Below are 11,843 nucleotides of genomic sequence, written 5' to 3'. Positions count from 1 at the left end.
AAAGCTTCATTCTTTCAAAAAAGATTGAGAGTTTATAGCCGTTTAAATACATGTGAAGTGCGCATTTTAGGAGCGGATTCATTAAATGGCCTATTGCACTGGGCAAAAATAATATACATGTAAATAAATTTTAAAAAAATTCATAAGAATGGAGAACAAACCAGAAGAATGTATATTTTCTTGTGAGTAATCTAACATCTTCGTCGACTTCATCTTAGGTCCTTCAGAACTTTGAGCCTAACGCTACTGCATGTATGCATCCATGCGAAATCATATTTTGAAACCACCGGAATTTCACCTTGGTCCACCGCCAAATGGGGCTGTCAAAACCACACCGCTACGGTCCCGTTCGATATCTTCTCGCAATCTTGCAAGTCGCTTTGATAGGCTTTCGGGTAATATTACCCAAATTTCCAGATACCACCCCTCCCCAGGCTTTGAACCGGAGACAAATGCCTCGCGGAAGTCCATCTCGAAGTTGACAGCCGTAGGTTTTTCATTTTGGGGAAGAAGATCCAGTAGTGGCGTTATAGCACCCAGAAATGCTTCCACCCAATCTCCAATTATAGACCCCTTTGGAAGTGTAATTCTTTCCCAAGTACTCAAAGAGGGGTTCTTGTTGTCCCTTTGAAAGCTGCGACCGATGTTGATATTGACCCATACGGCATCTATAAAACGTTCGTCGTCATTTTTGACCAGAGTATTGATGGTCTCGCTCGGCTCCCCTTCTGCGTCTTGTTCCTGAACAGCAGTGCCGTGGTTGATTTCTACGTCGCCTCCATCTTTAACGGCCCGATATAAAACAGATTTTGAGTCGATATTCGCACGCGTACCTTGTCGATCTGGAGCCAACCATCCGTCTCCATATGTTAGAGAAAAGATCGTATCATTGGCTATCATCTGAGAAACATTTATGTACCCGTATGCTTCCGTCTTGTATTGATAGTTGACGATTGCACCGTCTTTGACTTGGCAGCGCCCGTTGCCTTGAGGGGAGATGTCGAAAAACCTGTGGACAACAGGGAAATATGTATAGGGGGCTCGGCCACGGTAATACCTGGCAGCCCGGAGCATTGCGTGCTCATTGAGCATGCGGCGCCAGAGTGTGCATGTTCCATAGATGCTTGTTTGGCTGTTCATATCTGTCAGATATGAGAATATCTCTAATTGGATTTCGGTTGGAAGATTGGTGATTGAGGGGCAAGGCTTTGAGTAGGACATCTTGATTGCTCTAGATCTCGCTTTGAATATTGAAACTTAGTTAGGTTGACTGGCCTTGTGATCGATAGTAGCCAGTGGGTACAAGGGTTGATCGATAAACTCGATCCTCGAAAATATGATATAACTAGGTATGAAACTATCACTATATATATCAAAAATCTATATTTAACACTGGTTGCAAGATTCTTGAAAAGAAGAGGAGATGGGGGAAATTTACAAACTGTGGGGAATCCATAAGACATTCTTAATGCTTAATGATATAACATGATATAATAATTCTGTTTGCTACCGGGGCAGCTCAGGAGAGCCCGATGTTACACAAGTCTACTGTGTTTCTGGAAAGTCGGAGCTCTGAACTCACCCGGAAGCCTCTCGATCTGTCGGTCGGGTAGCTGCAGGTACGAACATAAGGGAGGCTAAGATCCGCATTAGTCGCCTTTTGTATTATCGTCGTTGGAATTTTCATATGTACACGGCCCGTACAATTGATGGAGAAACATGCACGCAGGAGCTCAGGATTAACAAGCTACACTGTATAAATATTGCAATCCAACATATGGAGTTGTTGCAACGAGACCAAGTTGTTGTACTGGTTATGAGGTTCCGCATATTACCGAGATTTCGAAGATTTTAGTATTTGTCTCCTGCACGACCTAGCTAGTTTGCCCATACTATAACCGAAGGTAGTGCGCCTAAGGTTCAGATCAAGTCCTATCATGCAGTCCAACATGTCATGCATTTCCGGGAATTTTGCCCACCCTACCGCCTCGATTAGGGACGGTTTGATAGTACCCGACGGCCTCCTGGCTAGTATCAACAGCGGGTTTCATGTTCCCGAGACATTTCAAGTCCTTCCGTGAAATTAGGATAACGATCGAACAGGAAGCAAACTTCGCCGCCTAGGCTCTCCGGGATCTTCTCACAGACCTTTTTTTTTACCCCAGACTACTAGTATACTTTTTCTATAGTCTGGGGGACGCACACCTCTGCCTTGGCTTTTTTTAAAAGAAAAAAAATATCAAATAGAACCTTCCCTTCCCTCCCAAGATACCTATATATTTCTGTTTGCTCAGAGCTCTTGCTGTGCAGATCCATTTGATACAGCCCATATAGTACTTAGCTAGATCGTCGCGGTGGTTACACGAATACGATGTCTTGGACGATTTAAACAATAGTTTTGCCAAACACTGAGGTGTACAGGCTCCTGCGCGCGCGCATTTCTTGCGACTTTGTAGGACAGGTGGATCCCGTGCACAGCTCTCCTCCAAAATTTCGTCCGAAGTAAAGAGGAGACCGTGACTGAATTCCGAACGGTCGTACATACCATAAGCTTTAAGAGTTTGTGTTTGTGTTGGAAACTTTTTGGGGCTACACGTTATCGATAAGTGGAGAAGGGTTGCGAGCGACCTTTGCTAATTAATTCTGATAGTTCCCTTTTCTTTTTTTTCCCCTCTTTCCTCTGAAATTGTGAAGCAAGGCAGAACGCCTTTTGTGACACTGCAGAAGTTTCTATCCGAGAGTATGGTGATAAGCCCGAGGAAATGGGGGAGTCCCCTCAAAGTGCGGTGGGGGCGATTTGATAGAACTTGGTTCCGTATCCCACTATCTGATAACTCGCCAATCTAACATAGTTGCACCACATCGTGAAAATACTGGTTTCCAGCGGCTGCTCTATGCTCTAGCGGTCCTACCATCAGAAACATGTTAACATCTATTATAGAGCCCCTCCCAATCCTAGTGGTTCAGAGCCCCGCCTATCGGATAGAGAGTTACGAAATAGTCACTCTATCATGCACACGGATATGTATATTCGCATTCCTCTGGAATTCTTGTGTGACCGTAAGGAGCGTACCACAAAGTGCCTGTTCTAAGGGGAGGGAAAGCTGGGCCGTGGGACATTTTCGATTGAAACGAGAGTTTCCAAGAATCCCTAGTCTGGGGAGGAATCCCAACTGCCTTGGCTTCCAATTCCGCTTTAGCTCTAATTCAACCCCGATTCTTTGTACCGAACCAAAAGTATGTATTTGCACGAATTGAACGGGCTCAGCTATCCACTAAACTACCTCGTAGAGGCTTCCTTAACTCCGTCGCGAGCTCCCAAGAAAGGGTAGCTGCAGACGGGTTGCAGCCGTCACAAGCCCGATTCCGGAATTGTGGCTTTGACCAATCGCTGAGTTATAGACTTCCCGTCTAGTCCCGTCTTATTCAATCGGTATCGTAATAATTCGGGCTCGAGATGGTATATTTAATTGTTTTCCCATTTATTGCGATATCGACCCTAGTACCCAGTATGACCTATTCTAGAGTTTTCATCTTTATTTTTGATAATGTAGACCTAGCAGTATTACAGTATATTGGCCTAACTTCGAAATCAATATATGTTTCCCGTGTGGCTCATTCCAATGCTAGTTAAGTTTTTAAATTCAATTCCGGTAAAGTTTCATGAATTCATCAGTATTTCGCTATAAGTTGACCGAATAATCTTATAATATGACTTTAAATTAGCTTCTCCTCATCATGCCCTCGTCCTCTCTCTGCCTTCCCCTCTTTTTTCTTTGAAACATCATTTGCATTAATGTATTTACTTCCCCAGCTGCTATCGTATACTACACAAGACCAATTGTATACTACCATTTAACTCCCTCATAATCAAATCATACAAGCTGAAAATTGAAAAACCAAGGCTGATTACTGAACTTCCTACCAAACCCCCAACAAGCACGGAGTACCTATTACCACGCCGAACACACGGATAATAGCATACTGTAATTCCAACATGCGGTACGGGAACTTGCTACAAACATTGCCAGGGAGCCGCAATTTAAAAACCGGTCCGAATCCTGCAGCCTGCATGTGAGTCGGTAGGCACGGTATAACCGGGTCGATAATTTAAATTTAAATATAGGTGTGTGCATGCTGTTTGTAGCCGCTTCTGACGATCTCCCCCCCTGCCCTCATCTGCGCCTGGTCTCGAGGCTAGATCTCCCCTTCCTTGTATTTATCGACTGTATAGTGCGTGTAAGTAACCTTCAGTTACAAAATGCACTGGTAAGAGTTTCTAGGGAAGGAATCTCGCTTTTCTTCTTCTTATAAGTCTAATTAATCGTCCTAACTACAATCTCAAGATATTCGTGTCTGATATTCGTGTCTGATATTCGTGTCTAAAACTGCTCTTATCTGTAAATTTCAATAATTTACTACAGAAAAGGAAAAAAAGGCTTGTTCATATTGCACCAATACACCCTACTAGCAAAACCTGGCTTCAGAGAGGATGAATTGGAAGCATGTGATCTCTAAGAGTACATACAATATCGCTATAGTACAACTCATAGTATCGAGACCTGCCACCTGCCAGCGTTATATACTTATGTTGCATATTTATGCAACAACCACCTCATCGATACCTACCCCTTTTAGTAATATAATTTTGCAGATCAAGAAAAATAGAAGGTGGAAAATACATCTCTAAATACAAGCAGGCCGCCATGCGGATCAACCTGGCCTTTCTTGAGATCTTTATGACGATAGGGGCCACTCTGGAGTTGTACTATCAACACAAATGATTAATCGATTATACTACGGCTCTAAGTCATGCACAAAATCATGCATGAGAGACGGGGGGGTATATAAAAGGAAGAGGAAGTTTCATTGCTTGGGGTAGTATCCTGGAATTGCTAAGGATCGAGCTTTGAGGGTGTTCGGTAGCATGCATGGAAAGGAGTCTTAGAAGCTATCGTAGAAGTAGTAATGGAAACAAAAGAAATAAAAGGCTAGTAGGAGGATAAGGATAATTTAGAGTACTGAAAAGGTTTGAAAGGATAGAGAATTAAACTGGAACATGAAGGAATACTAGGTTCGGGGAAGTATAGAAGAAAGAAGAAGGAGAGGAAGAAACTTTGACACGTGTAAAGTGAAAAATAAGTGACACCGATCGATGTAGGAGAAGTAACGTAGCAGAGAATGTAGTATAGGGCAAAAAGTTTCAAATAATTAGAACCCCAGTAAAATGTTAACTGGATAAAAAGACCGGGTGATCAGTTCTGAGAAGAGCTCGAGGCTTCAGTGCCAAACTCTGCGGCCCAAGGCTTCAAAGATTCCTCCGAAACAATCATGCCGCTGAATGAGATACTCAAAGCCTGATTTTCTCGACATCTCTCGAATTGAAGCTCCTGGATAATGACCGTGCCAGCTTCGTACTCCCTCTTTTTGATGGCTCGTTCGTTGTCCAGTTGAACTATTTCTTGGGCTCCCAAATCTTCCGGATAAGTTGGGTTATCCGGGTCGAGGCCCTTAACGCGGATGATATCTCTGAGAAGGTTTTCGCGCATTCTGAAGAGAAGAGTGCCAAGGGTAAGTCGATAGAAGATGTCTGTGCTGCAGCCGTCAGGATTGAGGTTTACATCGGTTGTGAATTGGCCCGAGCTGAGGGTTGTGTAGACGGGACCGTTGGGGTCTTCATCATCATCCGAGTCGCTGTCGTTGTCCCCATCGTCATCGCCTCCATCATCATCATCATTGTTATCGCCATCATTATTATCATCATCGTTATTTCCATCTCCATCACCACTGTTGTTACTGTCGGTTGCCGTTTGGTCTGAGGGAATGCTAGCTTCTCCTTCCTTATTTTCTTCGACTGGTGGGGCCAACTCCTGCAGAACAAACCTGACGTACAACTTTCTGATTTCGTCCTCATCGACGAAAGCAGGATTGACCAACATATCATTCAAAAACGAGAGATTGGCCAAAGGATATTTTTCAAACCTGATATTCGCCCCTGTTCCAGCTTTCTCAATGAAATTAAACTCAGAGATACATTGGACAGCCTCGAAGTTTTCGCCTTCCAATGCACCCCCAAGTTCTTGAAAGATTGACTCAGAAACTATTTCCTCGCTTGGATATAATTTATATCCTTCGGTACACTTGAATGCGAATGTTGTTCCATTCGTAACCAAGGTGTGGACTACCAAAGCACCGTAGAGGGCGAGATCGAAGTCTTGTTGAGGGAGCCAGGGTGCGACGATACTACGGGGTTTTGAAACTCTTCCCCGAAGATCCTCACGCCAGGCTTTGCAAACATGTTCACAGTTGAGCTGGTCTCGCCAGGGGAGATAGGAGAGAACTTGTTGGTGAAGTTCGATTGGGAGGTCACCAATTGTGGCTGGAGATGTTCGGGTAGGGATCATGAATTGATCATGGATGGTTGAGGGACCCATGGTTAGCGATTCTTGGGTTGAGATGTCCATCTTTTTTCTTCCCTTTGTTTTTTTTCTTTCTATCAGATATTGATATCCGGGTACTGCGCTAACTAATGACCTATATCTTGAGATTTTTCTGAGGTTTCATGTATTTTTGACTTTCGATATGTTGGCCTTTAATATGTTGAGATACTGATGGAACCGGGGTAAGCAAGTCAGCAGGGTTTCAGGTGAGAATGAGGTATCAAGCTAGAAGCTTAATGCCGTGATAGAGCTTGAGCTAGCTGGAAAGTTCTACAGCCTTCGCCTATCTAACTTTTGGGGGTCTGAAATGAAATGAAGTGAAGTGAAGAAAGAAAAGAAAGGAAAAGAACAGATGGGATGAGATGGGATGAGATCAATGTTTGGTGAAGAGGGAAAGGTGTTAAAACACAAAAGTTGGAAGTATTTTCAGTGGAAGTGTATCTGCAGCGTTTGAATTGAACGTGCCTTGGTACCAGTATGTTAATAGATAGTAAGTACTATATTAAGTACCCAAATCCGATACTTTTATCCCGAATAGTTTTAGATATTTCCTTTAGAATCCCGCCGGACAAGGCTGAGCGGAATTCAAACCCGATATCAAAGCTAAGTGGTGTATTATATTGTCGGTAGCTATTAGATTGGCTGTGGACGGTGTTAGGCGACAGCGAGGCTGATAGAGCAGGCAAGCAGGCTGGCAAGCAAGCAAGCAAGCAAGCAAGCAAGCAAGCAACCGGACAGGCCGCAAACGAGTATCCGTCGGCGTATACGCGTATATCACTCCTCTAAATATAATCGAACCGAGACTGATTTGAACTCCAAGGCTGGGAGGGTTCCGGATCGTCTGAATTAGTTCATTCGAATTGAATTGAATTTTAAGGTAATGGGACCCCAAACGGGTGGAATCTAGAGAGTGCAAGTATAGTGCAAGTACAGCGCAAGTGAGATGACCGGTAGAAAAGGCTGAAGATTCGATTGAGATGATAACGTTGTTAATATCAAGAAAACTATCTCACTCAACCGACAGTACTCACTCATTCTATCACCAGCTGGCTACTAACTACAGGCTTATACTATAGGCTAGCCGTGCAGTGACGGAATGACTCAAGCATGTATGTACTCCGGATGTCCATGTTCCAATACATTACCCCGAATCCAACCCCACCGCAAATTGCCATTATGATAGTCTGCTGCCAGCTGCTCCGAGAGAGACACAAAGTCGACTAGGTAAAGGTCCCTCCGGGAACGTGCATTTTGTCGCACTATTGGCCAATAGTTCCTTTACAGCCTCGTCACCTTCCCATCCATGCACCCACCGACCATGCAGCCTGCAGTTCGTCCAAGCGAAAAAATCAACTGTCTCAATCAATGGACCAGATCCTTCGTTAGACGTGTAGAATGTGTTGATGTGTTGATGTGTTGATGTGTTGACTGAACGTAGTATCCATGTGCTCAGACCATGCCAACAGAATCCAGACCGCGAATCCCTGTCGTCATGTCGGACTTAACAGCCGAGCCTGGGCTAATAGCGACCCAGGACTGACTAAGTAATCAAGATCAATCAATCACTCACATCCATTCAATCTATAACAGGCATGACTAAGTAAGTAACTACTTCCTACTCTGATGGCTTCATGACTACGACACTACACCATCATCTCCTTCCTCTCCTCCTCCTCCTCTTCCTCTCCTCCTTATATCGACAACCACCATGGATAGGGCCCATACTGCCCCCCCATCCGAGGAGAGGAATCCCTTTGATCTCTCCTGTGCTATAGATCTTCTCCGGTCACTGTCTTGGTATCATCCGACTTCCAACCCCTCTGACTCAACCATTACTACTACTACTACTACCACCGCCACGTCTACTACTACAAGTACTACTTCTACCTCTACTATCACTACCGCAAATATATCATCCAAATCAAGGCGGGTCCACGATACTTCTACTCTCGCAGCTTCTAATGATACTACCACCCTGCTTCTCAACCAAGATGCCGGACGACGGAATCCTTTCTTAGATATTCTTTCCTCCGACGGTCCTTCTAGCCCCGTTGTTGGTAAAACAACCAAGAAGAATAATGACGAAACCGTGGCTCCACCGAAGAATAATACCGCACGAAAGCTAGGGCATTCGAAAACACCCTCCACGTCTTCTATTCCAAAACAATCTAGAAAACGTTCACCTGTTAAGGAAACAGCAGTTGCGGTTGCAGCCCTCTCAGCTATCCAACGAAGAACCGGTTTTCTACAGAGTTTGAAAGAACTTGATAAAGGAAATAAGTCACCGTTGAACCCTGCTGTTCACGTCTTTGTGGATTATTCTAATGTACTAGAACACTCCTATCATACATCTCTCTTTTCTTTTCTTTTTTCTTTGGAAGTTCACATTCGCTTACACGTGAATATAGATATCCATCGGTTTCTACGACAGTGTCAAAAAGCTTCTTTCTGACACCAAAAAACCATCTCGCACCCCTCAAATCCAACATATATCCTTCAAAACCCTATCTTTAATCCTCGAAAGAGGCCGTCCCGCTACTAAAAAGGTCCTAGTCGGATCAACCCGAAATAATGACCTAAAATCAGAAGCCCAAGATCTAAACTACGAAGTCAGCATCCTTCAACGAGTACCCCGAGAAAATCAGGACTCATCCACCACATCCAAACCGTCAAGTCGGGGCTATGCCTCCGAGCCTGAGCAATCCAGGAAACGTACGGGGGAACAAGCAGTCGATGAGGTTCTTATTATGAAGATATTGGAATCTTTGGTCGATTGTTGCCCCGCTACTATTGTGCTTGCGACCGGTGACGGGAACATCACACAGTTTTCTGATGGGTTTTATAAGGCCGTTGAGAGAGCGTTGGAAAAGGGGTGGAACGTGGAGCTTGTGGCTTTCAAGAGAACTATAAGTAAGAGTTGGAAGAAGTTGGTTTGTCCGCAATTCAGGATTATTCTGTTGGATGGGTTTCTGCCGGATTTGCTGCAGTAATTCGATCTGACAAATCGACAATATAAAAAAAAGCGCCATGGTAGTCTATATAACTATCACGACAACTATGGTTCTCACGAATATAATTACGAAATTATAGCACGTTCTAAAGCGACGCTGATTCCTCAAGCACCGATCACTCCTTTTTATTTGTTTTTTTCTTTCTTTCTTTCTTTCTTTCTATCTTTTGCTTTTTTTGGAACTCGGTATAGCGGTGGCGTGGTTCTCATTCTTGATATGCTGGAATAGCTTTGTCCGAGAGTCGAAGCTTTCATTACAGACGCCGCATTTGTTTTGGGACTGTATACAACATAAGAGGTTAGTAAAGAAATGAGCAATCGGAGTTTGTTTTTTTATGTATTAATATTGTGTATATGTATTACCTCTTGTGGGTCTGGTTTTGATTGTTTTGCTCTTCGTCTTGCTTTCTTCGTTTTGGATTTTTGGGGTTGGGATTTATCGTCATTTGAAGGTTGAGAGGAGGGGTCTGAGATGTGCATATTTTGCGCATCTTTAGTCAACGACTCGTCGGAGTCTTCTTCTTCGTCGGAGTTTTCAACATTTTTCGAATTCTCAGCGGGTGGGTTTTGGGCATTTTCTTCTGGAGCTGGTTTGGAGAGCTTTTCTTCGGAAGCCGCTTCATCGTCTTCCTCGCCATCTTCTCGGTGTTCACTTATATCGTCTGCATCGTCATCATCCTTCTCACTCTCATCGTCCTGCTCGTCGAAATATTTGGCGTTTTTAGCCTTATTCTTCTTCTTCTGCTTCAATTTCGACAGTTTCGGTGCATCATCATCACCATCCAAGTCCAGAGCAATATCATCCTTCCTCATCTGTCGTTTTATACTCTGTACCATTTTGATATGTTTCTTACTCTTCTCATGCATTTCCATTTGATTTTCCGTTTTGAAAATTTTATTGCAAGCGACACACTCGAATTCTTGTATCTCCTCTTCTTCATCTTCTTCATCTTCGGAGTCGGTGAATTCGTGGGAGTTATGGATATCGTCGGTTTTCGACCAGTCTGCTTCTTTATATGCCGCTACTTTTGCGGCGTTTTCGAGTCTTGCTTTCCGAGACTGGGATTTCGAGGCTTCGCGAGAGGCGGCTTCGAGTTCTGATGTTGATTGGAAGTTTGGGAGGTAACGGGGGTCACGTTTCCGGATGTACAAGACGAATTGCTATTACAACGTGCCTCTCATGTTAGTATAAGAATACTATAGAGAGAAAAGGAGGCGGGAAAAGAACATGAAATGAAAGCGGGGGGGTAAAAGGAAAAATACATACCTTAACAGTATCGTTAAATTCCCTTATGGCCATATCTCTATTCTTCTTATTCTCCTTCTCCATAAGTCTTTTAACCCTCCTATCTGGCGCATCACGATATCTATACTTCTCTACCCAGGCGAAACTCTTTAACGTCGAAAACCCAGTCCAAATAGAATAAAACCTTTTCACATCATCCTGATAGTCGGATTTTGAGTTCCCGAAGGAAGGGTAATATAGAACATCTTCGTTTGCTAATGAAGCGGCTTCTTCTTCTTCACGGGATAATGTGGAAAATATCTTCGAGGCGGTGGTGTAGAAGCCCTGAGGGTTGGAATCGGTCATGTCCATCCGGGAGGAAAACAGGGAGAACTGTTTGAGGAGCGTTGAAGTCGTTAATGTGACATTTATGGGGGGTTGTTGGTAGTTGTTTGGGTCGTTGTCGTCGAGATCCTCGCTGAGGATTTGATCTTTGTGTGAGTCGTACCATGCGCGCTTTTTTCAAATATAGCTATTAAGAACGGCTGATTAAAATGGATGTTGAAGTTCTAAAAGGACTGACCTCTTGAGGATCGCTGAGGACTTCATATGCAGCTTGGACTTCGGAAAATAGCTTTGTGGCAGCTTCGACATTGTTGACGTTCTTGTCAGGATGGAGTTCTAGCGCCTTTTTTCGATAGGCTTTTTTTATTCTATGAATTTATAATTTGAAAAATATAGAAGTCTGTTAGTATTACTATTGTACTATAAAGTGTAGTAGAGGAATCATTTGAGGTTGAGGTTGAAGTTGAAGTAGATAAAGTATAAGGAAAATACGGACTAACTCATCCTGGTCGGCGTTACGGTCTACACCCAGCAAGGTGTAGAAATCTTCTTTCATATTGGCGCTGGCAGGTTGGGAGGGATTTGAGGAGTCGTGGGATTGCTGGGCACCCATTTGTTTAAAGTAGTAGGTATTGATGAAGAAGTAATGAATGAGTGGTGATGGTGGTGGTGGTGGTGGTGGTGGTGGGATGAAGATATGATGCCTGAGGGAGCTAAGCAAGCTTGCCAACAGAGCTATGATTCAGAGCGGCTCATTCTTTCATTCTTTTTTTTTTTTTTTTGGGCGATAAAATTTGGGCAGGTTGCCTGTTTGGGAATACAA

The 11,843-nt window shown here is 43.7% G+C and overlaps 4 protein-coding genes across 4 annotated transcripts; 1 reads left to right on the top strand and 3 right to left on the bottom strand.

Annotated features, from left to right (window-relative positions):
* Nucleotides 1-294: 294 nt before the first annotated feature.
* On the bottom strand, nt 295-1,221 carry AOL_s00081g47 (uncharacterized protein; the record flags this gene model as incomplete). The annotated part of the gene is made up of 1 exon (XM_011124866.1): nt 295-1,221. One exon carries the CDS (start codon nt 1,219-1,221, stop codon nt 295-297), a length of 927 nt encoding a protein of 308 aa, XP_011123168.1.
* A 4,034-nt stretch (nt 1,222-5,255) lies between these two features.
* Nucleotides 5,256-6,434, bottom strand: AOL_s00081g46 (uncharacterized protein; the record flags this gene model as incomplete). The annotated part of the gene is made up of 1 exon (XM_011124865.1): nt 5,256-6,434. One exon carries the CDS (start codon nt 6,432-6,434, stop codon nt 5,256-5,258), a length of 1,179 nt encoding a protein of 392 aa, XP_011123167.1.
* A 1,714-nt stretch (nt 6,435-8,148) lies between these two features.
* On the top strand, nt 8,149-9,430 carry AOL_s00081g45 (uncharacterized protein; the record flags this gene model as incomplete). Its single annotated transcript, XM_011124864.1, has 2 exons — nt 8,149-8,766; nt 8,849-9,430. 2 exons carry the CDS (start codon nt 8,149-8,151, stop codon nt 9,428-9,430), a joined length of 1,200 nt encoding a protein of 399 aa, XP_011123166.1.
* Nucleotides 9,431-9,610: 180 nt separating this feature from the next.
* Nucleotides 9,611-11,633, bottom strand: AOL_s00081g44 (uncharacterized protein; the record flags this gene model as incomplete). Its single annotated transcript, XM_011124863.1, has 5 exons — nt 9,611-9,730; nt 9,814-10,611; nt 10,718-11,191; nt 11,259-11,388; nt 11,521-11,633. 5 exons carry the CDS (start codon nt 11,631-11,633, stop codon nt 9,611-9,613), a joined length of 1,635 nt encoding a protein of 544 aa, XP_011123165.1.
* Nucleotides 11,634-11,843: the final 210 nt, after the last annotated feature.

This window comes from Orbilia oligospora, assembly GCF_000225545.1.
Source record: "Orbilia oligospora ATCC 24927 unplaced genomic scaffold scaffold00081, whole genome shotgun sequence".
Lineage (NCBI taxonomy): Eukaryota > Fungi > Ascomycota > Orbiliomycetes > Orbiliales > Orbiliaceae > Orbilia > Orbilia oligospora.
The sequence above is the reverse complement of the archived record's forward strand: the minus strand, read 5'-3'. Positions and strand labels throughout refer to the sequence as shown.